The sequence below is a fragment of the Hyaena hyaena genome, unplaced genomic scaffold (assembly GCF_003009895.1).
Source record: "Hyaena hyaena isolate Hyena2069 unplaced genomic scaffold, ASM300989v1 scaffold_774, whole genome shotgun sequence".
Taxonomy (NCBI): Eukaryota; Metazoa; Chordata; class Mammalia; order Carnivora; family Hyaenidae; genus Hyaena; species Hyaena hyaena.
Window position 1 is genome coordinate 550,137 of NW_024081406.1, and position 26,014 is coordinate 576,150.

The window sequence follows — 26,014 nt, forward strand, 5'->3', positions numbered from 1 at the left end:
AAATATACCAAATAGCAACAGTGGTGATCTCTGATAAGGATCTGGGTAGCTAAAATATGTGTGTAGATAGATACACACTTGCATACATATACTAAAACTTATTAACTCAAACTTAATAAAATTTATTAACCCAGACTTGTTGACAAAATAATACCAAAGTGTAAAAGTATTCCCTTGGGTTTACCCAAATTTTATTTTTAAATTGTTTTTACTGTTACTAGTTTAACCACCGAGTTCAGAGTCATAGAGGAAATAACCAATAAACTATCAGAGTAGCACATCAATTAAGTTTTAATATTGGTTTTTCCTTCCCTTATTTGGCACCCTCTACAAGCATGTTTTAAAAAGGGAAAGTCATAGTCTTTCTGATGTGTTTTATTTAGTGCATATATACCTGAAACCCACAAGATTCATTCATCTATTTATTAATAAGAGACCATGTAAATTAGAGTACTTTTAGTGAATTTAGGATGTAAAAATAAATAACACTAAATTTCATTAAAAAATATTACTGGTAAAATTAAATAAGGTTTACACTTTCACCAAATACCATTTTAGAATTTCAATGCAGTTCTTTTTTTTTCTTGTTATTCCTACAAGTACTAAATTAACACAAAGTTTCAAAAGGCTTCAAGTCCACACTTGAAAAATATTTTTTAAAACAGGTTTTTTTCATTCCATATATTGCACTACTCTATTATGTTCAAATTTTAATCAAACTTTTTTACTTAAAATGTGGGATGTATACTTATTACTACAATGCCATACTGGAAGACTTTGCATTTGTTGACGATATATTTGATAGTGTCTGTCATGCTTATCCAAAAATTTTTTTAAAAACTTTTTACTGAAATGACATTCATAATAAAAATCCACATAAGTATATATAGTTTAATCAAGGTTCACAAACTAAACAGTCCTATGTAAACAGCACCTAGATTACCACCTTCCACCAAGAGACACCCCCACCATATATCATCCTCTAATCATCAACTCACCCCCAACCCCCAAATAACTTGACTTCTAACAGCTTTTTTTATTTTAAGTAGGCTTCATGCCCAGCACAGAACCCAACATGGGGCTTGAACTCACAACCCTGAGATCAAGACCTGCTTAACTGAATGAGCAACCCAGGCACCCCAACTTATAACAGCTTTATATGTGTGTACCTTGAGGCAGCAATTTCACTTCTAGGAATGTGTCCTAAGGTAAAAATTGAGTGCAAAATCTTAGTTCAAGCATGTTTACTTACGTATCTGAAGATAGGATTAAATATAATGTGATCCACACAACCAAATACTACTCAAAAAAGCAAATGATTCTGTAGAAAAATATTTAGTAACATAAGAATGTTTAAAAATATTATTATTATATATTTTTAAATTGAGAGAGAGTGCACACAAGCAGGACAGAAGTGGGGAGAGAGAATCTTAAGCAGGGTCCAGGTTCAGGATGGAGCCTCATGTGGGGCTTGATCCCACGACCCTAGGATCATGACCTGAGCTGAAATCAAGTGTTGGACATTCAACTGACTGAGCCACTCAGGTACCCTTAAAAATGTGATTTTAAAAATGCAAGTTGCATAGGATTATATAATGTATGATTTGTGGGCATGAGCTCTAGAAAGACAGACTGTGTGTATTTTTTTTCCCCAGAAAATGATTAGGAAGAATTGAAAACTTAACTTTGGATGGCTAAGGAAGGATAATTTTATTTTCTTCATTTGCTTACTTATTTTCTAATTTTTCTATAACACATAGCCTTTATAGTTCATTCATTCAGTTAGTACTTATTGATTGGATATAATATGCCAGTCATTTTCTTAGGCACACAGTAAATAATAGAAAACAAGATAGAAAATGTTCCTGCTCTCATGGGACTTATTGTCTAGAGGGGAAGACAAAGAAAGGATAAATCAATAAAAAAAATTTCACCAGGTGGTAAGACTTATAATGAAAATAAAACCCAGTAACAGGACACAGTAATAACAATAGCAGGTGGAAAGAGGTTACTATGTTGGAATAAATGATCAGGCAAAGCCACTGAGAATGTGATGTGTTCTTTTTTAAAAAATAAATTTTATCAAGATAAAATTCAAACATAAAAAAATGATTTGCCCATTATATCCACTCTCCAGTTACAACAATTACCTACATTTTTGCTATACTTGCTCCATTTATTCCTATTTACTAAAGTATTTTAGGCTAATTACAGATGTCACATCACTTCTATATCATGCATCTTTAAAACATATAAACATTTTCATACATAACCATACCAATTCCTTGCTAACATCTAACACCTAGTTTGTACTGAATTTTCCTCTAATGGGTCCTTATAACATTGACTACTACAGAACATTTTACATTACGGTTTGTTTTGTTTCCTGTGGTCACTTACTTTGATTTCCCAGTAATTCTTAAACTTGAATTAATTCTAAAGCAAATGGTTCTCAAACTTCTGGATCTTACAATTTCTTTTCAATCTTAAAAATTACTGTGGACCTCAAAGAGCTTTTGTTGAGGTGAGTTATATCCACTTATATTTACCATATTATAAATTAAACCAATAAATTTTTAAAATATCCCTAATTGATAACTATAAATATTAGTTTTTAAAGAAATTTAATGCAAAATAATACTTTCAAAGTAAAACATGAGATTTTTTAATAATTTTGCAAATCTCTTTAGTGTCTAGCTTAATAGAAGATAGCTAAATTGTCATATGTGCTTCTGTATTCAATGTCTTTAGATATACTACATCATGTAGTCTCTAGCAGACTTAATTATGTATTTGTGAGAGAATGAGAGTGAAAAGGATAAATAACTTATATTATTTAGTCTTCACCTGAGGTATTCCCTGAAAAAGTTTCAGGGGCTCCAAGAGCTGGCTAAACCACATTTGAGAACCACTGGCCTAAAGAATTACTTAGAGGGGTGCCTGGACTCTTGACTGTGGCTCAGCTCAGGTCATAATCTCATGGTTCGTGGGATTAAGCCCTGTGTCTGACTCTGTGCTAACAGCCTGTTTGGGATTCTCTCTGCTTCTCCCCACTCATGCACTCTCTCTAAAATAAACTTAAAAAAGAATTGCTTAGATTCATATTCAATGTTTTCAGCAAGTACTTCAAAAGTGATACAACATTTCAGGAGGCACATAGTCTAATTTCAATGATTCTCAAGTGATCACTGTGTTCTGATGGTGATCGTCTGACCCCATCATCCACTGTAAAGCTCCCCAAGCAAGCTTTCCTCTAATAGTCTGATCTTCTGATGATGATGTTTGATTCAATTATCTTATTAGGGGACGCAAAATAGTAATACTTTTAGGCTATCGTGTCTTCCATATTTATTAGGTTAAAGATTCTTCTTTAAGAATCTTCCGTAGGGGCGCCTGGGTGGCTCAGTTGGTTAAGCCTCCGACTTTGGCTCAGGTCATGATCTCGCAGTTCGTGGGTTTGAGCCCCGCATCAGGTTCTGTGTGGACATCTAAGAGCCTGGAGCCTGTTTCAGATTCTCTCTCCCTCTCCCTCTGCCCCTCCCCCACTCATGCTCTGTCTCTGTCTCAAAAATAAACTATAAAAAATAAATTTAAGAATCTTCCTTAAATGATGGCTATTTGGTCCTGAAACACAATGTGTTTTTTATTTAAAAAAAAAAAAGGAATTATGCTTAACTTTTTCCTTTAATTGCTCATTTGCACAGTAAGGAGTTGGTATACTATCATACCTCCAGTGTGGACTAAAGGCTTTGAGAGTCACTTCTATTTTCTTTTTTTTTTTTTAATTTTTTTAAATGTTTTATTTATTTCTGAGAGAGAGAGAGAGAGAGAGGCAGCATGAGCAGGGGAGGGTCAGAGAGAGAGGGAGATACAGAATCTGAAGCAGGCTCCAGGCTCTGAGCTGGCTGTCAGCACAGAGCCCGACGCGGGGCTCGAACCCATGAACCATGAAATCATGACCTGAGTTGAAGTCAGATGTTTAATCGACTGAGCCACCCAGGCGCCCCAAGTCACTTCTATTTTCTGATTATCATAAACTAATGGATTTTAAAACATTCAGCAGACTTCAGTTGCAATTTTTCTTCCTTTTGATGCTCAAATGTTCTCATATTGGCCAATGGGGAACCCTTAACATTGGTTTCTGTATTCTGTTGACAATTCAGTCTTTAGAGCTTCCTTACTTGCTGAAACAAGATGTTCTATCTAGGCTCATTCTGTACACTTTCTAATCCAGACCTGGGTTGCAAAGAAGTAGCTAGCCTCATTTTACAGGAAAAAAAATGTTTATTTTTTAATATTTTTAAGTTTCTTTGAGACAGAGAATGAGTTAGGACGAGTGGGGGAGGAGCAGAGAGAGAAGGAAAAAGAGAATCCCAACCTCCACACTGTCCACACAAAGACCCATGCACAGAGCTTGAACTCATGAACTGTGAGACCATGACCCAAGCTGAAATCAAGAGTCTGTTGCTCAACTGACTGAGCCACCGAGGTGCCCCTAAAGGCAAATAATGTTTTGTTTTTTTTTAAATTTTATTTTCCTAAGGAGCTTTTTTTTAAGTTTACTTATTTTGAGAGAGACAGCACAAGTGAGGGAGGGGCAGAAAGAGGGGAGAGAGAGAATCTCAAGCAGGCTCCATGATGCAGGGTTTGAACCAGCACAGAGCCTGATGCAGGGTTTGAACCCATGAAGCTGTAAGATCATGTTCTGAGCCGAAACCAAGAGTCAGAGGGGTTTTAACCAACTGAGCCATCCAGGTGCCCCAGGGAAAATAACGTTTAAGGACCACGATCCAGGCCTAAGTTCAATGACATTGAGCTGTCATTGCTTTTAGGGTACTTCAGTAACCAGACTAGGAAATGCATATTTTTGAAGAGAAAAAAAATTCATGAATTTGCACTCACATTTCCAATTCACATATAATATTAAAGTGTTTTTACTTCTTGGATTTTACTCTTGTATTTTTCCCCCTTACCCTGAAAATCTTGGTTCCCTAATGTTAACATGACTACATATTTATCATTTCAGATTCAAAATAACAAACAATGGCAATATGATTACTAATATTACCAAAAGGACTTCTTTGAAGCACTCCTTGTCCTTAAAATATATCCCACTAAGAATGCACAGTCAAAATATTGGCTAAAGTCACCTCATATAATTCTTTCTTCCATGTCATATAATGCAGCCAGGTTTGTATGTTACATTCTTTCTCAAATGTTTAGGGACTGCTTTATTTTTCTAAAAAATGTGTATTCTTTGGAATGTGTATGATATTTACATAAAACTACACAAGGTCTATTCACAGCACTTGCATCTTATCCTCTCTGCCTCATCTACTTCACCCACTTATTGGTAACCATGCTGTTAGTTTTTATCTTTTCCTGATTTGTTTTTGCAAACCAGAATATATTTCTAACACTTTGCTATTATAAATAATGCCCTCAGGGGTGCCTGGGTAGCTCAGTCAGTTAAGCGTCCTACTTTGGCTAAGGTCACGATCTCACAGTTGGCGGGTTCGAGCCCCACATCGGGCCCTGTGCTGACAGCTAGCTTGGAACCTAGACCCTGCTTCAGATTTTTTGTCTCCTTCTCTCTGACCCTCCCGTTCACATTGCCTCTCTCTCTCAGAAATAAATAAAACATACATACATACATAAAGCCCTCAATGAATAACCTTGAACATATATTTACATATATATTCTCTCTATATAAGACAGAGAGGTAGACCTGAACAAGATCTTAGCAAAGCCAAACAAGTCATGAAAATAAATTTAAATTTTGTTCTTTATGTAATAGAAAACTAAGAGGAAGATTTTAAATACAGAAGTAATGTCAGCTTTACTTTATTCAATCTGAGCATGAGAATATAATTTTGGCAAACTGAAAATTCAAAGTTATGTTAAGATATTCATTATGAAAGTTATCTCCTCAGAACAAAAACAGATAAAATTATAAAGAAAACTAAAATCAGATGTACTGTCACTTAGGAACCATATGGTGTTAAAGTGACCAATTTAGTATTAAACTATAACAACTATTCAGGAAAAATGTAACGGTTACAAAGAAAGTTAATCTTTTCTTCCTTTCTGTCCTTCTTTCCCCTCTCCCCTTCCTTCTTTCTTTCTATGCTTCACATAGCAAATTATGTTAGTCAAGTGATGGTTTGTTTACATGGCAACATGTACGGAACATCTGACTGCAGAGAGCATAGTTTTTTGTTTGTGATATTCTTTATAAGACAGAAAAATGAAAAACCCAGTTCATATATTCTGTAACAATTATATTTCTTGCCATTCTATAGTCTGACTTTATAGAAAAAGCTTTCAATAGTCTCTTGATTTTTAAGTAACTGAGGCAATCTTCATATAGTTCCTCAAACGTAACTGATTTGTTTCTGTTTTTTATTTCTGATATTTTTGTCTTTCTATCTGTTATTTCTTCTACCTAGAATGTCAGATCTTCATATGGAGGACTTCTCATTATTCAAGTCTCTGCTCAAACTCATTTCCTCAGGAAGACTTTCCTAACCACCTTACCTAAAATAATCTTCCCAGTTATTCTTGATATCTTGCTTATTTATTTGTTGGTAAAATAAAGGGCACACTGACAGGACTATTTTAAAAAGGTTACAAATAATTTGTGGAAATGAAAAATGTAATAACAAATTAAAAACTGAAGATACAGGTTAAACCAATTAGAATAGCTCCAGAGAGAATTAGTGAATTTGGAGACTGTTCTAAAAAACTAATCAGAATGCAATACAAGGAGACAAAGAGGTAGAATATATGAAAGAGAAGATAAGAGATAGAGAAGATAGAATGAGAGCATCCAAAATACACCTTGGTACATTTTGACAGGTGATAAAGTGAGAGTTACAATATATTTGAAAAGATAATGGCTAAAAAAAAAATCACATTTGATGAAAGATATTTGGACTGTTAATAGAAACCACATGATTACCAATCAGAATAAAATAAAACTACATCTAAACGTATCCAAGACAACCTGCAGAACACCATAAACAAAACACAAAGAGAAAAAGAGACACTAGAAGTACAGAGTATGAAGATTACCTATAAAGGAAAGACGATTAGCTTCAGTTTTAGTAACAATGGAAGCAAAGGCACTATCAGAGTAGCAGTGCTTACAAAAAAAAATAATTGTCAGTCTAAACTAGTATGCTCAGAAAAATTATCTTTAAAGATAAACATAAATTAAAGATAAAAAAACAGGGTGCCTGGGTGGCTCAGTCGGTTCAGCAGTTGACTCTTGGTTTCAGTGCAAGTCATGATCCAAGGGTTGTTGGATCAAGCCCCGCATCAGGCTCCATGCTGAGCGTGGAAGCCTGCTTAAGATGTTCTCCCTCCTTCCCTCTGCCCCTCTCCCCCACCTGCATGCTTTCTCTCTAAAATTAAAAAAAAAAAAAAAAAAAAGGAAGAAGGAAGAGGGAAGAAGAAGGACATGAACTAGTAGTAGATGAAAAAAAAAAAAACCTCAGAGTTCACTATCAATAGAATTAAAAGAATTACAATTTCTGTTCCCAGAGTACATCTGAGATATGAGATAAAGGAAGGAATGGTGAGCAAAGGTAAAGGTCATCATATATGTAAAGCTAAACAAAAATTGGTGATATAAAACAAATAGTTATAATTAGGTTAGATTAGATAATTAGATTGGATTGTGGTGTGATAAAATGAGAACTAAAGCACTGATAAAATGACTATATGTGTTGGGATAAGTGACAAGTTAAGATACATTGAAATCTTATATTAACTGTTCAGTTAATTACACACTTAAAAATTTCTAGCATAACCACTAACAGAATAGCAACAGAGTATATAACTTCAAAATCAGCAAAGAAGAAAAAGTGAAATAAAGAAAAAAATAGAACCTAAAAGAAAATAATAAAGGAGGGGAAAGAGCTAAACAGACAGGAAGTACAAAATAAAATGGTGGAAACAAATCATTAGAAGGGTGAGAAGTGCTACAAAAGAACACATGCTGCTATAAGAAAATACAGTAAGAGGCCCAAACCACATTTTGGTGGGAATTAATAATAATGTGTACACATGGGTACGTGTGCATGCAACTTAGGAGGTGTGGAGGAAGTTTTCTTAGAGACATGGTGTTTAAAAGACCTGAAAAAAACAAGTTTTATTTAGAATACATTGGTGTGGGTAGAGAGTGGCTCCTACAAAAAGGCAATGGTATGTGTGAATGTTCTGAGGCCAGTGTATAACACCCTGAAGAAAATGAGAAAAAGCCAGAATGAGGACTAAAACAAAAGAGAGACACAAGAGGAGACTGGTAGACAGGAGCTGGATCTAGGCAAGTTCAGGATTTTAGATTTTATCCTAAGGACAATGAGAAGCCTTTGGTTTTAAGCAGTAGACTGGTTTGCCTTCATCTGGAATTTTTAAGTATCTTCTATCCCTAGAGTCAGGGAGTATTAGATTGAAAATGGCATGGATAATCTAGATATATTATGTTTTCTTCTTCAAGTTTAATAAAATATGGTATCATCTTAAGCATAGAACATAACATTCTCTTCCGTGTCTTTAGTCTCGGAAAATAAAAGCTCAGCATAGAAAAACAAGATGAGACACAGAAATAGTTTCTGAATTGAACTTTAAAAGCTGTTCATTATTTTCCTAACAGAATAACAGAAGACTTTATTTACTGTAAACATAATACTATAAAACCAAAATGGCTCTCTTAATTACAGTTTTAACATCTCAGCTGACAGCTTCACCTACGTTAATCTCAGCCAAGAAACCAGACTAGTAGTGGCAGTAACACCAATAAAGGATACTTAATAGGGGAGGGGGGAGATGGGCATGGAGGAGGGCACTTGTGGGGATGAGCACTGGGTGTTATATGGAAACCAACTTGACAATAAACTATCTGTAAAAAAATAAATAACAGAGAAAAGAAAAAAATAAATTTCTTTCAACAACAACAACAACAACAAAAAGGTAACTTGAAAGAGCAATAAATCGCCCAGTGTACTTAATGAGCCCATTTAACTGGACTGGTTGGTCAAAAGATGCCAGAGATGTTGGGGCTGCAAAAGCCGTGGGAACCATACAGTTCAACTTTTCCTTCTGGAATTGAGAAATCAAGGACCTAGAGCACCCCGGGTGTGAGCACCCTTGTCTAGGGTCACACAATTGTGAAGAGCAGGGACTGCATTCATAAAATATCTTGGGCTGTTATTTAGACCTTGTTGGAGATAAAGGCTCAATACAAGATTAAACTTTTTTTGTCTTTTTGAATAAAAAAAAAAGGAAACTTATTATCAACTAAACATATCACTGAAATTCATATAATTTATTCAATGCAGTCTCCCATTGCTCACTTGAAGCCTAGTTGATATTAGTCTCATACATAATTTGTTTTTTTAAAGAAAATCTTATTCAAACTAGGAGATACGATTTCCAAAGGATAGCCTACCAGTAGTGTGAAGTAGTAATTAAAAAATATTTTTTTTTTACTTATTTATTGCCAATTAGCTTAAGGGAAAATAATTCTAAAAATGCAAAGACATTATAAGGCAGTGCAACAACTAATGTTCATAATGACAATGTACCATATGTTGTTTAAGAAACTATTAAGGTATTTCAGGATATTTTCCATCTAGAATGTTTAAAATTAAAAAATTCACTGCTAAAAAATCATAAAACCAATGATCAATTCTCAATTCTCATTTTAGTTGTCAGTAGTGTTTGAAAACAATGAAAATTTTTAATCCAATATGTCATACATCATATATGTAATGGGAATATAAAAATCAAGAGGCAGGTTCCTGCTTCCAAAGGATATATTATAGTGGAAAGATAAACATGGCAACAATCGCAATGCAAGGAGAAATTTACTATAATAAAAGCTCTACCAGAATATTCACTGGACTTCGGGGCAGAAATCCACACCAACAGGGCCAATGACACACTGTTTCATTTCTGCCCACATCTGATATTGTTTTGTGTAGGACTGGTAAGCTCCTCCTCTCTTGTGGAATTTAGGAGGTTTTTACTTTGGCCCTAGGTTAAAACTGAAATTTTTAAAAAATGATATGCTAATATTATTTCTACCTGGTTTTAACTTAGTGTGCCAGGGCAAAAAGAATCACTGGTACAAGCAATGCATGACTTACTTCCTCCCAGTATCTGAGGATCAGAGTATTTACACAAATCTGTAGAAATGAAAGTACACAAAGAAATATCTATAATGTTTGAAACACCTGGCTAGAAAGTACAATGGAGAGGTAAATGGGAGTTTCCCTTAGAGTAACTATATTTTTAGTCTAGAGTTGCAGGAAAATGATGAATATGGAAACTGACTTATGAGGAACAATTAGATGAAAAGATCTGCATGGAAAACATAAGTTTAGAGAGAGGCATAATAGTTTCAATAAATATTTACAGTGCTAGTAGAAGGAGTAAATTGCTGCAGATGGGAGGAAAAACTTCTAAAGATTAGCATGGAAAACAGAGGTCGTAGAGATACAATAATTTCTAGAAATATTTATAGTACTGTTAAGGAAAACACTGCTGCAGATAGAAAAAAAAAAAATGAAAGCCAAGGATGGATATTTCAGATATATGACCTTAATTGTCAAGAGCAGTCAAACAAAGATTTTTTATATGTATTTACTGTCAACCAGCAATTGAATTACTATCTCTTTCAGTAGAGAATAAAACACCCTATATTGGGGCAGAGGCTGGATAGGATATTCTTTTGAGTATCTTTTTCTTTGCTTATATGGCCAACTCTATTCGGCCAACTGTTTTTGCCTATTCTTCTACATAGTTGTCAACGTTTTTCTCATTTGCTGCAGTTCTGTCTATTAGTTGAATGCCAGTTACATCAGTTATAAATACTATCTCCATTTGAGGCTTGAATTTTCACTCTGTTCATAGTGTCTTTTAGAATACTTAAGTTTATTTCAATACAGTCAAATTAACAACATTGTTGTACAGTTACTCTTGCATCTTAAGAAATTTAAGAAATTCTTAAGAAATTCCTCCTTATTTTGAGTTCAGTAGGATATAATCGTTTATATTTCCTTTCTATTTTTCTTTTCACAATTTAGCCCTTTAACCCACTTGAATTACTTTTGTGAGAGGTGTGAGATAGGAATCATCTTTTTTCTTTTTGGTACTACAATGGGTAACCAGTTGCCCTGGAACCATTAATTCAATAGGCCATCCTTCCCAGTGATTTATAATGACATCTCTATCTTGTACCAGATTCCACTAATGTTTGGAGAGTTTCCAGCTTGCTGTTCTACTAATTTGTATATGGGCAACAGAACCATGTTTTAACATTATTGCACCAAGTAAGTCTTGATATGTTTTAGAGGGACTCCCTCAGCCACACTTAGTTTTTCTTAGCTCTTTATGTATTGCTCATAAATTTTAGGATTGGCAAGTCAGTTTTTACAACAAACCATATGAGAATTTTGACTGAAATGACACTGAATCTGTAAACATATTAAGCATAAAATGCCATCTTTTAGAGTCTGTCCATTCATTTAAAATATAATTGCTTATTTGGGGAGTCTTATTTGTGTCCTTCGATAGTCTTATGTTATCTATAAGGTTTTAAACAGTTTATTAGTTTCATTCTTAGATGTTTTGGTGCATTTCCTGCTTTTGTTGCTATTGTAAATGAGATTTTTTATACATGGGACTGTCTAACCAGGTGGTTGCTGATATCAGCAGTAATATATACTGATCATGTGAGCAGTACTTTCTCTGAACTTTTTATCAGTTCTAATAAGTGAAAGTTTACCTATTCTTTCATATTTTCTATATCCACAACCATATTGTTTGTAAGCCACCACTTTTGTTCATTCTTTTCTTATAACACATTATTTATTACTGCTTATTTTCATATTTCCATTTTTTTCTCATCGTGTTACAGAAGTCAGAACTTCTTATGATCCAGATAATGTTGAAAATAGGCAATAGTGAATATTGTTGTCTTGTCCATTACTTTTTAAAAAATTTTTTAATGTTTTTTATTTATTTCAGAGAGACAATGTGATCAGGGGAGGGTCAGAGAGAGAGGGAGACACAGAATTCGAAATAGGCTCCAATCTCTGAGCTAGCTGTCAGCACAGAGCCCCATGCGGGGCTTGAACCCACGAACTGTGAGATCATGACCTGAACTAAAGTCAGACGGTTAACTGACTGAGCCACCAGGCACCCCTCTTGTCCGTTACTTTAAATCATTGGGTTATGATATTTTTGGTAGTGCCAGTGCTCATGGTACTCTTAATTTGGTAAGTATGTGTCAGCTTTTGGAGAATTTTTTCTGTATATTAGAATAATATGCTTCTTTTATCTTTTTTCTATTTTTTTTGGTAATGTGGAAAATCACAGAGATTTTTCAAATGTGGAATCATCCATGCCTCCCTGTTATTACTTATTATGTTTCTATACTTCACTATATTCAATTTGCTAATATTTATTTAGGATGTTTGCACCTATGTTTGTGAGTAAGACTAGTTTGGAAATTTCTTTCTTTTGCTATTTTGTTTGGTTTGATATTAAGATTAAACTAACATTTCTTTCTTTTCTATTCTTTATTTTTTTACTTTTTATTTATTTTTTAATTTACATCCAAGTTAGCATATAGTGCAATTATGATTTCTTTTTTTTTAAAAATAGTTTATTGTCAAGTTGGTTTCCATAAAACACCCAGTGCTCATCCCCACAAGTGCCCTCCTCCATGCCCATCACCTCCCTTCCCTTTTCCCCCACCCCCATCAGCCCTCAGTTTGTTCTCAGCATTCAAGAGTCTCTCATGGTTTGCCTCCCTCCCTCTCCCCAACTATTTTTCCCCTTCTTATCCCCCATGGTCCTCCATCTTTTCTATTCTTTAAGATAGACTATGAAAGACAAAAATTATCTATTGCTTTAAATATATGAAGCTTACTTATAAAACCATTTGTGTTTGATAATTTAAATATTTATAAGTTAGGCTACCTATAAGTTATCCTCATTATTTATGGTTAGATTAGGTATTAGATTTATGGATTACATTATCTAATTTGAATAAATTAAAATGGAAAATGAACAATGGGCTTAAATGAGTACTGTAAAGACATAAAATGAGAATGATATGAAAAATGTAAGCACTAGCAAATAAATAAACAAAGGCAGAACAAAGGTTACTTCTAGTGTGAGCACTTTATTGGTTATAGGTAAGAACAGTGAATTCAGGCCAAAAATTTTAATTCTTAAGAAAACCATTTGAGGGGCACCTGGGTGGCTCAATCCGTTAAGCGTCTGACTCTGGCACAGGTCATGACCTCATGGTTTGTGGGTTCGAGCCCCGTGTCAGGCTCTGTGCTCACAGCTAGCTAAGAGCCTGGAGCCTGTTTCGGATTCTGTGTCTCCCTCTCTCTCTGACCCTCCCCTGTTCATGCTGTCTCTCTCTGTGTCTCTCTTAGAAATAAATAAAAAAAGAATTTAATAAAAAAGAAAAAGAAAACCATTTGAAATATGGATTTACACCTTCTATCATTACTAATAAAATTCTCCCGAAGTCTACACTGTGTAATAAGATACTGACATGAAGTTATGATTAGCAAGACTTTTTTTTTTTTTTTAATGTTTTTATTTATTTCTAGGAGAGAGAGAGAGACAGCGTGAGCAGGGGAGGGTCAGAGAGAGAGAGAGTCACAGACTGAAACAGGCTCCAGGCTCTGAGCTGGCAGTCAGCACAGAGCCCGACGCGGGGCTCAAACCAACGAACCGCGAGATCATGACCCAAGCGAAAGTCGGACGCTGAACCGACTAAGCCACCCAGGCACCCCTGATTAGCAAGACTTTTAAAAATTATTTATAGTATCTTTACTTCAACCTTAAAAGTTTTAACTTGTGGAAAGATTAGTACAGATGTTGATGGGTATACATACACACACATATCCACACATAAATGCCTTAAAGAATATGTGCTCCATTTTTTTTTTTTTTTTTTTTTTTAAGATTTGGTGTGCAAGTATGCAAAGTAGAGGCTACCCATCTATACCACAGCAGTATGGTTTTATTAAAAAAATATATGGGCACCTGGGTGGCTCAGTCGGCTAAGCGCTGACTTTGGCTCAGGTCGTGATCTCACGATTCATGGGTCCAATCCCCGCGTCGGGCTCTGTGCTGACTGCTAGCTCAGAACCTGGAGCCTGTTTCAGATTCTGTGTCTCTCTCTCTGACCCACCACTGCTTACACTGCCTCTCTCTCTCTCAGAAATAAATAAACCATTAAAAAAAATTTTTTTAAAAAGGCCCTTCCTTCCTTTCCTCTGTGAATCATTACAGTGCAGAGCCTGCTTGGGATTCTCTCTCTCCCTCTCTCTATTTCTGCCCCTCCCCTACTCGTTCTTTCAAAATATAATAAACTTAAAAAAATTTTTTAATTAAAAAATAAGTAAGCAAAGAATACAAATGGTTCTCTCACCATACTTTTTATTATGAAAAGAGATGAAGAGCAACTCCAGTTTCCTCTTTTATAAACAGTCCAATGCAATATAAATTTCAGCACTTCTCTCTAGTTCATATCATAGAGGCCAATTACACATAATATTACTCCTAAAATATATTTCTTTATGAATATATGGTTTATATATGTTAAATACTAAAACATTATGTTTTACACACACACACACACACACACACACACACACACACACACATCACAGAGTCTTACCTTGCTGAGTATTTTGTTCTTGCATTCGATTCACAGTGAGGTCTAAGGGGCCTTCCTGCTCTTCCTGAAGGGAGTTTTCTGCTTGATTCATTTGTATACTTTTACATATTAGACTTGGTCCAATTGAACCATTTCTATTTTCTTGAATTTTACCACTTTTTGAAATATACTCAATTGCAAACTGACGTATCATCTTTTTCATTAATTCCTGAGCAACTAAGGGAATGTTAGGATCACAGTTCTGAGGAAGATCTAGGGAAGAAATAAATATGATAAGCATTAAAAAAGAGAAATGCAAAATACCAATATGTAAATTTATTTTTAGTTTCAGGAGTCTTTTAGTTCAGTCCACAATGGCTAATGCTTTCTATGACTTAGCAATAGAAATCCTGTAGATTTAATTAGTGTTACATCAACCCAAAACTTGACATACTTAATAATTTCTTAAAAACAAACAATTTTGGTCCTAAACTAAAATACAAAGAATTAGAGAAGCAAAACAGCTTATTTTCAGTTTTAATTCAAAGGTATTCTACTAGATATTGAAACATTTACAATGTGATCATAAACTGTAACTAGGCCATTTCTAACTTAATATACAAAGTGCGTGCATGCATTAACTATTAAACAAAACATCTAAATTCTCATAACTATTACTATTAAATTCTTCAATTCTATCAAGTGTGTATCTATATAGAATTCTACATAAAGTAACCTGAAGCTCATCAAAAAATTTTCTTTCTTCAACTTACACTGAGAAATTCCAATCATAAAGATAAAAAACTATACAGTGACACAGGCAGCCTCTACCAAGATTCAAGAATTTGTTAGTATTCCATCATATTCACTTTTTAAACTTTTTTTATTCGCAGGACCACTGAAAGTAAATTGTAGAATTATGACACTTCACTCCTAAATATTTCAGCATGTATCTACTAAGAGTCTCCTATAAAAATAGCAATATCATTACTGACCCCCAAACATGTTGATCTGCTGTAACTATAATGAAGGTCAGCAGTGATATACAATTCTGCTTGAACTTATACAAGAGGTAAAACAATTGAATGATTTATATAAGAGGTGTGGAATAAGGACAGACTACTTGTAAACATAGTATAGCGATAAGGAGTTTTGGTATTGGGGAGACTGACTGGGTGATGGTGGTTTGTCCACACACATACTTCTGGACTTCAATCCTTTTATTTCCTCTGCTCCTTCAGATGTAGACCTATTGGTAAATTGGAAAAGATAACTATGCAGACGTGATTAGGCTCCATATGCCTTCCTCTTAAAAGTGAACCTTGAGATACTAAACTTTTGCTCCTTAAATATCTCAACTTACCCAGGGAGATTAGTGTTATTAATAGGCCTGTCCTGATCCAGGGCTATCTGAAACTGAAGGATTAAGTCTCTTTTGCTTTGGGGTTCAGTATTAGCTGGAGCACATGTCTAAGAGATCTGAAGACAAGTTCCCCAGAACACCTACTGTAATAAGTCCATGACTCTAAAATTGAAGATGGGGAAGGGGGGAATGCCTAGGTGGCTCAGCTAGTTGAGTGTCTGACTCTTGATTTCAGTTCATGTCACAGTCCCAGGGTAGTGAGTGTGGGATTCTCTCACTCTTTCCCTTTCTCTCTCTACCCCCCTCCCCCACCAAGCCTTCTCCCCAGCTTGCACACACACTCTCTCTAAAATAAGAAACATTAAAAAAAAAAAAAAACTTAATACAAAATGGTTTGACAACATATACTATATGGAGATGAGGAGAAGCAACAAACTTCTCCACAATGACCACTACCAAATTTGATAGCAAAATGTGATCTAGGCTGAAATGAAATCTATTTATAATGCTGGAAAAGTATCAATATATTTGATCACAGGGTACTGTTTTGGATCTGCTGGAGATGTTACATAATAAACACCCTGGTTATATTACCTCTTTCAAAACAAAAAAAGTTTTAAATTCTGAAAAAAACACCTGAGAGAAGGAAGGAACTGTGGACCTATAAAAAAGTAACATGTTAGCCTTCACATTTATTCATTTAGAACCCAATAGGAAAGAGAGGCACTCTTGTTTTCAGGTACTGGAAAAAATAAAAAGATAATACGTATAGGTTGTAATCTTAGCCATCTTAATGAGCTCAGGATAATCACATACCCCTCTATGTTTTAGTTTCTCTATTCATAAAAATGGAAATGATAACAGAATCTTAGAAATCACAATAGAGCTTGCTCACAGGATATTTTAAAGTTATGTAAGGGTGTAGATAAAATACTGAATTCCTGTACTTGGCATATTTTAACAGTCTAGTAAACATTAGCCATTAAGACGGAGACTGAGCAGTTATGTTTTATTTAAGTCACAAACTGCCAAATATGTAAAAATATTAACTAGGTTAATATAAAATTATTAACTAACTAGAAAAATAGTAATTTCTAAGTACATGTAATACTTTTTGGTCCAGAATAGGCAATATTAGCACATGTACCTTAAATGATGTGATTCACCAAAACAATTAATTTCCATGTTGTACATAGGGATTCCCAGTATGTACCATTTCTTGATTATTACCACAGGAATCTTTGAAGACTTCTGTGAACACTCTTTTACATATTTTTTCAAATTTAATTTTGCTTTGTATTATGTGTTAAAAGGAGATAGGAATTTACTTCTAAGCATTTTGTTTAACTATCCTGTAATTTATTGACTGTCACCTTATAAATTCAAAATAATTAAATTTACCCAAAAAAAGAACTGAAACATATTTGGATTCATATCATCTCTCTAGGGCTACAACTTTAGAGTTGAGTTTATAGCTAAGTTTAAGGCAGAATACATAATGCTGCTCTATTCTTTACATGTACTCAGTTTTTGGCTCTTTATATTGGGGAATAAGTATATGTTTAATTAATTAAAAAAGAGAAAGGCAAAGAGATAAAGAAAATGCTGATTAGCTACTAAGCCTTCTAGATTATGTGTACAAGCAAATGAGTTAACTAGAGATACAGATGAGGAATCATCAGTTGTTAAAGGTCAGGCAAGTAATAAATATTTGGCTAGAAGAGACAATGCTGCCACATGGAAATAGTGTCTATAGCCCCCAAGAAGACAAAAATAACTTTTTTTGCCCTATCTCTTCAGGTTACAAATTTAACTAATTCAAAGTTTAACAAGCTCTTTATAACCGCCAGTTTCAAGATGCTCCCTCAATGATTCCTACCTCCTGGTTTCATTCTGTTGTGCACTCTCTTCAATGCCACATCAGCTGTGGTATGGGTGATCAACAGCATACTAAAGAAGCATGTCACTTCTAAAATTAAATTATAAAAAAATAAAGATATAAAGTATCTATCTTGGATACTCTTAAATGTTAGTGTTTGCTGTCCCTTCCCCCCAACTCCGCATCGTCTCTTCTGTCCTTCCAACTCTCTTATTACTCATTCTGGAGGAGGCCATACTATTAGAAGCTCTATGGGGAGGCTCACATGGAGAGGACCTGGTCTCCAGCAAACAACCAATGAATGAACTTGGAAGATTTTCTAGATGAATCAAATCCCAGATGACTGTAACCCTAGCTGACCCTTTGACTACACCCAAGTGAGAAACCAAGCTGGAAACATCCAGCTATGCTGCTTTGAGATACCCAGCTTAGAGAAAATGTGAGATAATAAATGTTTGTTATTTTAAACTGCTAAATTTAGGGGATAATTTGTTAAATGATAATAATAAATAAAACAAATTTTGATACATGTTAGTGAGATGCTTCTATAGGAAAAATGTACATATGGCTTTAGAACCAGGCAGTGGGCTTTGTGGAGAAATAACATTGTAAATCAAACAGTACCAAGAAGAAATTGCTAATAGGAGCTTCATGATCTTTGATAAGATGTGGAGGGTGAGGATTTGTAGGACAATGATGTAAATGTTACTGGAAAGCAGAGGAAAGAATATACTTATTTTGTAGTGGCAGAAAGTTTTATAACACTATTGTTTGCAGTAACCTGGAGGGTAGAAAATGTACATAATAGACTGGGTGATCTATCTAGGGAAATTTTAAAGTAAGTGTTGAGATGCCCTCTGGTCTTTTCTTGCTAATTATATAAAATCTAAGAGGAGAGCTATCCTAAAGGAAGGGCTGTTAGACAAAAAGAAACCAGGTCTTGATTATTTTGAAATTTTTCAGTATATACAGATAGCAAATGAGGCTAAAATTAAAACAGGTTGAGCAAAGACCAAATCAGGGAAACAGCTATGAACACGGCTTCAAAAAGGTGATGGTTTTTCTCCAGATTTGACTCTCTCTTAATGTTGTGGGACTCATGTGAATGTTTAATTTTAATATTTTTGTGGGTGTGATGTATCATTCCTTTAAACAAAGTAACCCTGGAATTAACTAAATCATTCCAGGAAATGTCTATTCAAGATTATTGGCTAAATCTTGGTAAGAATAGTAAGAATGTTTTAAGTTGCTCTATTCCTACCCTCACTTCCTACTTCTGAGGTAGACTGTTCCCAGGAAAAGACTAACAATGTTATGGTTCTAGATATTTAAAGCAATCCCTGTCCAATCACCAGTTGACCACTAAGCTAACCAAGCAGAAATGTTAATAGCCACACAATGCAAAGAATACGGACTTTAATGACTTTGTAGAATTAGATCAGAAAAGTCATTAAACAAACAACACATAGCAACAATAAACCCTGAGGTAGGGGATAATCTGATTTCTACCAGTGTCATACTGTATTATTTAAAATATCCAGTTTTTTTAAAAAAAACGTTATAAGAAATGCAATAAATAAATACATAAATAAATAAGAAACAAACAAGGAAATATGGCCCATAGACACAGGAAGAAAAGAGCCAACAGAAAATGTTTCTGAGAAAGCCCACATATTGAAATTAGTAGACAAAAACTTTAAATCACACATTTTAAAATATATTCAAAAAACTAAAGGAAACCATGTATATATAAAGAAAGAAAGGAAAGTATCAGGAGGATATTTCAGCAAAAAAAAAAATAAAGTTTTTAGAAAGACCCAACTAGCAATTCTGAAGTTGAAAAGTACACAAATTAAAATGCAAAATTCGGGGTGCCTAGTGGCACTCAGTTAGTTAAGCATCTGACTTCAGCTCAGATGATCTTGCAGTTTGTGAGTTTGATTACCACATGAGGCTCGCTGCTGTCAGCGCAGAGTCCACTTTGGATCTTCTGTTACCCTCTCTGTCCTTCCCCCACTCACACGCTCTCTCTCAAAAATAAATAAAACATTAAAAAATAAAATAAAATAAAATGCAAAATCCACTAGGTTGGAAAGAACAACAGATCTGAACTGGCAGAAAAAAAGAATCAATGAATTTCAAGATGGGCCCATTGGTATTAGCCATTCTGAGGAGACAGAGAAAGCCCACTGATATTACCCATTCTGAGAGGCAAAAGAAGGTAAGAAGAGTGGAAAGAAAGGAAAGAAAGAAAAAAGGAAGGATGGACGGATGGGCAGTAGGTAGGTGAGGGGAGGGTAAAGGAGGGAACAAGGAAGGAAAAAAAGAAAGAAAAATAAACAAGAGTCTCAGAGACCTATGGAATACCATCAACTGTACCAACATTACAAATGACAGTCCCAGGAGGAGAAAGAAGTACAAAGAATAGTGGAAGAAATGATGGCTGATGACAATGTGTCAGATTTGATGAAAAACCTTATCTACATATCCAAGAAGCTCAAAAAACCCCAAGTAGGATCAAGTGGTCAGAGACCAAAGACAAAGAGCAAGTCTTGAAAGTAGCAAGGAAAAAAACTCAATTCATCACATGCAAGATCCTCAATGAGATTAACAACCAATATCACACCAGAAACCATGAAGCCCAGAAGGCATTGAGATGACAGATTCAAGGAACTGAAAGAAAAGACTCAACTAAGAATTCCATATTCAGCCAAAGTATCCTTTAAAAACACAGGAGAAATTTAGACATTCTCAGATAAACAAAAATAGAAAACCTGCAGCAAGCACACCTGACCTAATAAAAGGACACTGGACAGTAACTCAAATCCACACAAAGAAATAATAAGCATCAGTGCAGTAACTACATAGGTAAAATACAGTATGAATGTAGTTTTTGTTTGTAACTTTTTTCCTATCTAATTTAGAACATAACTATTAAAGCAATAATTGCAAATTTCTCTCAGTGGATAATGTATAAAGATGTAACATTAAGTACAAAGGCAGTACAGAGGAGGGGAAATGAAATGGAGACATATAGGATCAGAGTTTTTACATACTACTGAAATTGTATCGGTATTAATCTGAACTAGACTGTTGTCTACTAGGGTGCTGACTGTAATCCTGAGGACAACCACTAAGAAAATACCTGAAGAAAATATAGTAAAATACACAACAAAGGAATTAAATATCTATTTAACACAAAAGACAGTAATAATGGAAAGAGAGAAAACAAAAAGAAATAAGGCAAGCTGAAAACAGCCAGCAAAATGATAGATGCTAATCCTACCTCATCAGTAATTACTTTAAATGTAAATGGAAAGGCAGAGGGTGGCAAAATGTATTAAAAAGAATAACCCAACTACATGCTGTCAAAACAAGACTTTTTTAAGAGAGTGACTGAGCAGGGGAGAGGGTCAGAGAGAGAGAGAGAGGTAGAGAGAATCTTAAGCAGCCTTCATGCTCAGTTGTGGAGTCCATGTGGGGTTGATCCCACAATGCTGGGATCACAACCCCAGCCAAAATCAACAGTTGGACACTCAACTGACTGAGCCACTCAGGTGCCCCAAAAGAGAGACCTTAAATTCAAAGATATAAAAATGTTGAAAGAAACAGGGTTGGGGGAAAAAACCATTAAGCAAATAGTAATCAAAAGAAAAGTGGGTGGTTCTACTAATAGCAGGCAAAATCTATTGTATGACAAATATTGTCAATAAAAATGGAGGTCACCTTATAATGATAAAGGTTCAATCTGTTAAGAAGTTATAATTATAAACATATATATGCCTAACAAGAGAGCCCAAAAATACATGAAGAAATAACAGAATTAAAGGGAGACATAAAATACTGAATACTGACAATTGGAAACTTCAATAAACCACTTTCAATAATGGATACAAAAACCAGAAAGTAGATCAACTAATAGAAGACTTCAACACTATAAATCAACTAGATCTAACATATACGGAACACTCCATCCTCAAACAGTAGAATATATATTTTTGTCAAATGCAGGTAGATTCTCCAAGATTGATCATATGTTAGGCCATAAGGCAAAAAGGTTAAAAACTTAAAAAGTTTGTTCTCCAACATCAAAGGAATGAAACAAGAAACAAGTAACAAAAGAAAATATGGGGAATTCACAATGTGAAAGAAAAAAAAAAATATCATGTTTATTCCTAAACATCCAATGAGTAAAATATTGGGTCACAAAGGATAATAGAATGTACTAAAAGTTGAATGAAAAGGAAAATACAACATAGCAAACAATATGAGATTCAGCTATTTCAGTGGTTGGAAGGCAATCTGTAGCTGTAAAAAACGTATTTTTAAAGAAATTCATACCAACGACCCTTTAGCCTAACCTGCCTTAAGAGTAAATGAACTGAAAACTAAACTCAAAGAAAGCAAAAAGAAGGAAATAAAAGGTCAGAGCAGAAAAAAAATACAGAACAGAAAACAACAGAGACCAATGAAACCAAAAGTTGATTCTTTGAAAAGATCAACAAATTTATAAACCTATATAGCTAGACTGACCAAAAAAAACAAAAAAAAAAACAAAAAAACAGAAAAGTTAAGTTGCTAAAATAAGGAATGAGGAAGAAACATCACCATTAACCTCAAAGAAACATAAAAAAGAATCAGAAAATACCATAAAAAATTACACATCAACAAAGTAGATATCCTAAACTAATATAACACTATGTTAACTACACTGTAATTAAAATAAAAATAAAATTTAAAAAAAGGCAAAAATACTCCTAGATATGCTAGATGAAATGGCTAATTTTCTCCACCGCTCTTCCGGCTGGATCCCCAGTGGGGAAGCGCCGGCTAGAAACTTCTCAGAAAGACTTGGCCTATGGGTTTATATTTTGTGCACAGACTAAGATCTGGAGAGGAGGCGTGGCTTGAGACCTAGAACACGGCCCACCTCGGGTGCACCAGGGGCACAGGGAGACTGGACCCAAAAGAGTGATTTGAAACACTTGGTTCGAGAAGGGACGGGGACACAGCCATTTTTCTTCCCCAAACCACCAAAGTGGGACATCAGGGAGCAGCCAGAGGATGCAGTGGGGGCGAAGACCTACCTATATCGAACCACACTCAACCACCCCCCCACCCCAACTAGAAAGCTTTTTTTTTTTTTTAACCAAACCTGGGGCCAAACCAACATGGATGCACTGCCGTGATCAATTCTAGATCAATTCTTTCTATTCAGATATATTTTCCCTTGTATCATTTGTATCCCTCCCCTCTGTTGAACTGGGCCCTTTGGTCATTGGTTTACTTAAACAGTCACCTTTAATCCATTTTCTAGATGTATATTCCACACCTCTACTGCCACCTTTCTCTCTCTCTCTCTGGAGTAATCAGACTACACTGTCTCCCTGAGTAACATTATCTTCCTTTCCTTCTCCTCGCCTCTTACCATATTCTCTTTCTGTCTCTGAATTAAGCCTCTTAGTCTCTCTGCCTGATCACTGTCCAATTTTGCTTTCTCCCTGCCCTGTCGTTTCTTTGTATATGCTCTTCCTACAGCACTGCATAAACCCTGCTCTTTATTTGTAGCTGGGAATTCTGGTTTTATGCTTTTAGACAGTCCTTTGTCTTCTGGGTTTTTTCTTTTTTCTTTTTCCTTTTTATTATTTGTTTTCCATCTTCATCTTTTTTTTCTTTTGTCTTTTCCTTTTTTCCTTCTTTTTTTTTTTGTCTTTTTCCCTTTTGGTTTGCTTGTTTGTGGGATTTGTCTGTGCGTTTGCATGCCTTTGTTCCCCGTGTGTTTGTCTATTTTCCTTTCAGAGGCTACCTCAAGAAACAAGCCAAAGTACAAATGGCGGAGAGTCTCAAATACCACTACGAGTAAGGAAATAAAATAACCAAAGTCTCAACAAGGGAGTCCAAGAGACACAATTCAAAGAATACTTCCTGAATGAACAGGACCTGAGCAGTCAAAGAGCCTTCTTTAATACAGCAATACTCGCAGGTGCAGAGTGCATAACAAGTTTTTAATACTAACAAGAGACAGAAAGCTAGACAAAATTATGAGACAGAAGAATTCTCATCTAAAGAAATTCCAGGAAGAAATGACAGCTAAAGAACTGCTCAAAACAGATATATATTTGAGATATATGCTCAAAACAGATATTCTTGTAACTGAACAAGAATTTAGAATAGTCATAAAATTAATCGCTGGGCATGAAAAATGGAAGACATCAGAGAAACTACTGCTACAAGGACTATGGAACTTAAAAATAGCTGTGATGAATTAAAAAATGCTATACATGAGGTGCATAATAAAATGGAGGCATCCAATGCATGGATTAAAGAGGCAGAGAGGAGAACAGGTGAATTAGAAGACAATAATAGAAAAAGAGGAAGCCAAGAAAAAGATAAACTGATCCAAGAACACTAAAGGAGAGTTCCTGAGCTAAGTGATACAATCAAAGGAAACATTATCCTTATCATAGGAATTCCAGAAGAGGAAGAGAGAGAGAAAGGCTCTGAAGGAATCCTTGAACAAATTATAGCAGAGAACTTCCCCAATCTGGTAAAGGAAACAGACATTGAAATCCAAGAGGCACAGAGAACTCCCCTCAGACTTAACTTGAATCAATCTTCTTCATGACATATCATAGTGAAACTGGCAAAATATAAGGACAAAGAGAGAATTCTGAAAGCAGATAGGAATAAAAGGGCCCTAACAAACAAAGGCAAACCTATCAGAGTGGTGTCAGCCCCATCTACTGAAACTTGGCAGGTCAGAAAGGAATGGCAGGAAATCTTCAATGTGATGAACAGAAAAAATATGCAGCCAAGAATCCTCTATCCAGCAAGCCTGTCATCCAGAATACAAGGAGAGATAAAAGTTTTCCCAAATAAACAAAAATGGAAAGAATTCGTCACCACTAAATCAGCCCTGTAAGAAATTCTGAGGGGGTCTCTATAAGGGAAATGTTGCAAGGAACACAAGGTACCAGAGATACCATCACAAGTATGAATTCTACAAAGACAAGGACTCTAAACCCATATTTTCCAATAATGACACAGAATGTAAATGGACTAACTGCTCTAATCAAAAGACATAGGGTAGCAAAATGGATAAAAAAACAAAATCCATCTATTTGCTGTCTACAAGAAATTCATTTTAGACCTGAGGAAACCTTCAGATTGAAAGTAAGGGGATGGAGAAATATATATCATGTTACTGGAAGTCAAAAGAAAGCTGGAGTAGCTATACTTATATCAAACAAACTGGACTTTAAAGTAAAGGCAGTAACAAGGGATGAAGAAGGGCATTTAATAATAATGATTGGGTCTATCCACCAGGAAGAACTAACAATTATAAATGTCAATGCACCAATATGGAAGCATCCAAATACATAAAACAATTAATCACAAACAAAACAATCTTATGGACAAGAATGTGCTAATAGCAAAGGAGTTTAATACTCCACTTACAGCAATGGATAAATCAACAGACAGAAAATCACTAAAGAAACAATGGACTTGAACGACATACTGGACCAGATGGATTTGACAGATATATTTAGAACTCTACATCCTGAGGCCATGGAATTCACTTTCTTCTCAAGTGCGCATGGCACATTCCCCACGATAGATCACATACTGGGACATAAAGCAACCCTCAATAAATGTAAAATAACTGAGATCATACCACGCACACTTTCAGATCACAACGCTATGAAACTTGAAATCAACCACAAGAAGTCTGGAAAACCTCCAAAAACACGGAGGTTAAAGAACACCCTACTAAAGAATGAATGGGCCAATCAGGCGATTAGAGAAGAAATTTAAAAATATATGGAAACAAATGAAAATGAAAAAAACAAATTCAAACTCTATGGGATGTGACAAAGGCAGTCCTAAGAGGAACGTGCATTATATTCCAGGCCTATTTCGACAAATTAGAAAAAGCACAAGCACAAAATCTAATGGTGCACCTAGAGGAACTAGAATGAATGCAACAAGAACACCCCAAACCCAGTAGGAGAAGAGAAATAATAAAAATCAGGGCAGAAATAAACAATATAGAACCAAAAAAAAAAAAAAAAAAAAA

General features: G+C 35.0%; 1 protein-coding gene across 11 annotated transcripts in view; it reads right to left on the bottom strand.

The window, feature by feature from the left end:
- Window positions 1-26,014, bottom strand: part of LCORL (ligand dependent nuclear receptor corepressor like) — a 165,606-nt gene that overhangs the window by 41,892 nt on the left and 97,700 nt on the right. For 10 of the 11 annotated variants that reach the window (XM_039218713.1, XM_039218714.1, XM_039218708.1 and 7 more), the window contains exon 5: window positions 14,717-14,968. In XM_039218713.1, coding sequence (XP_039074644.1) covers window positions 14,717-14,968 — 252 coding nt within the window. Of the gene's footprint in view, window positions 1-14,716; window positions 14,969-26,014 lie in introns of those variants that run through there. The other variant, XM_039218715.1, reaches the window with a different exon arrangement.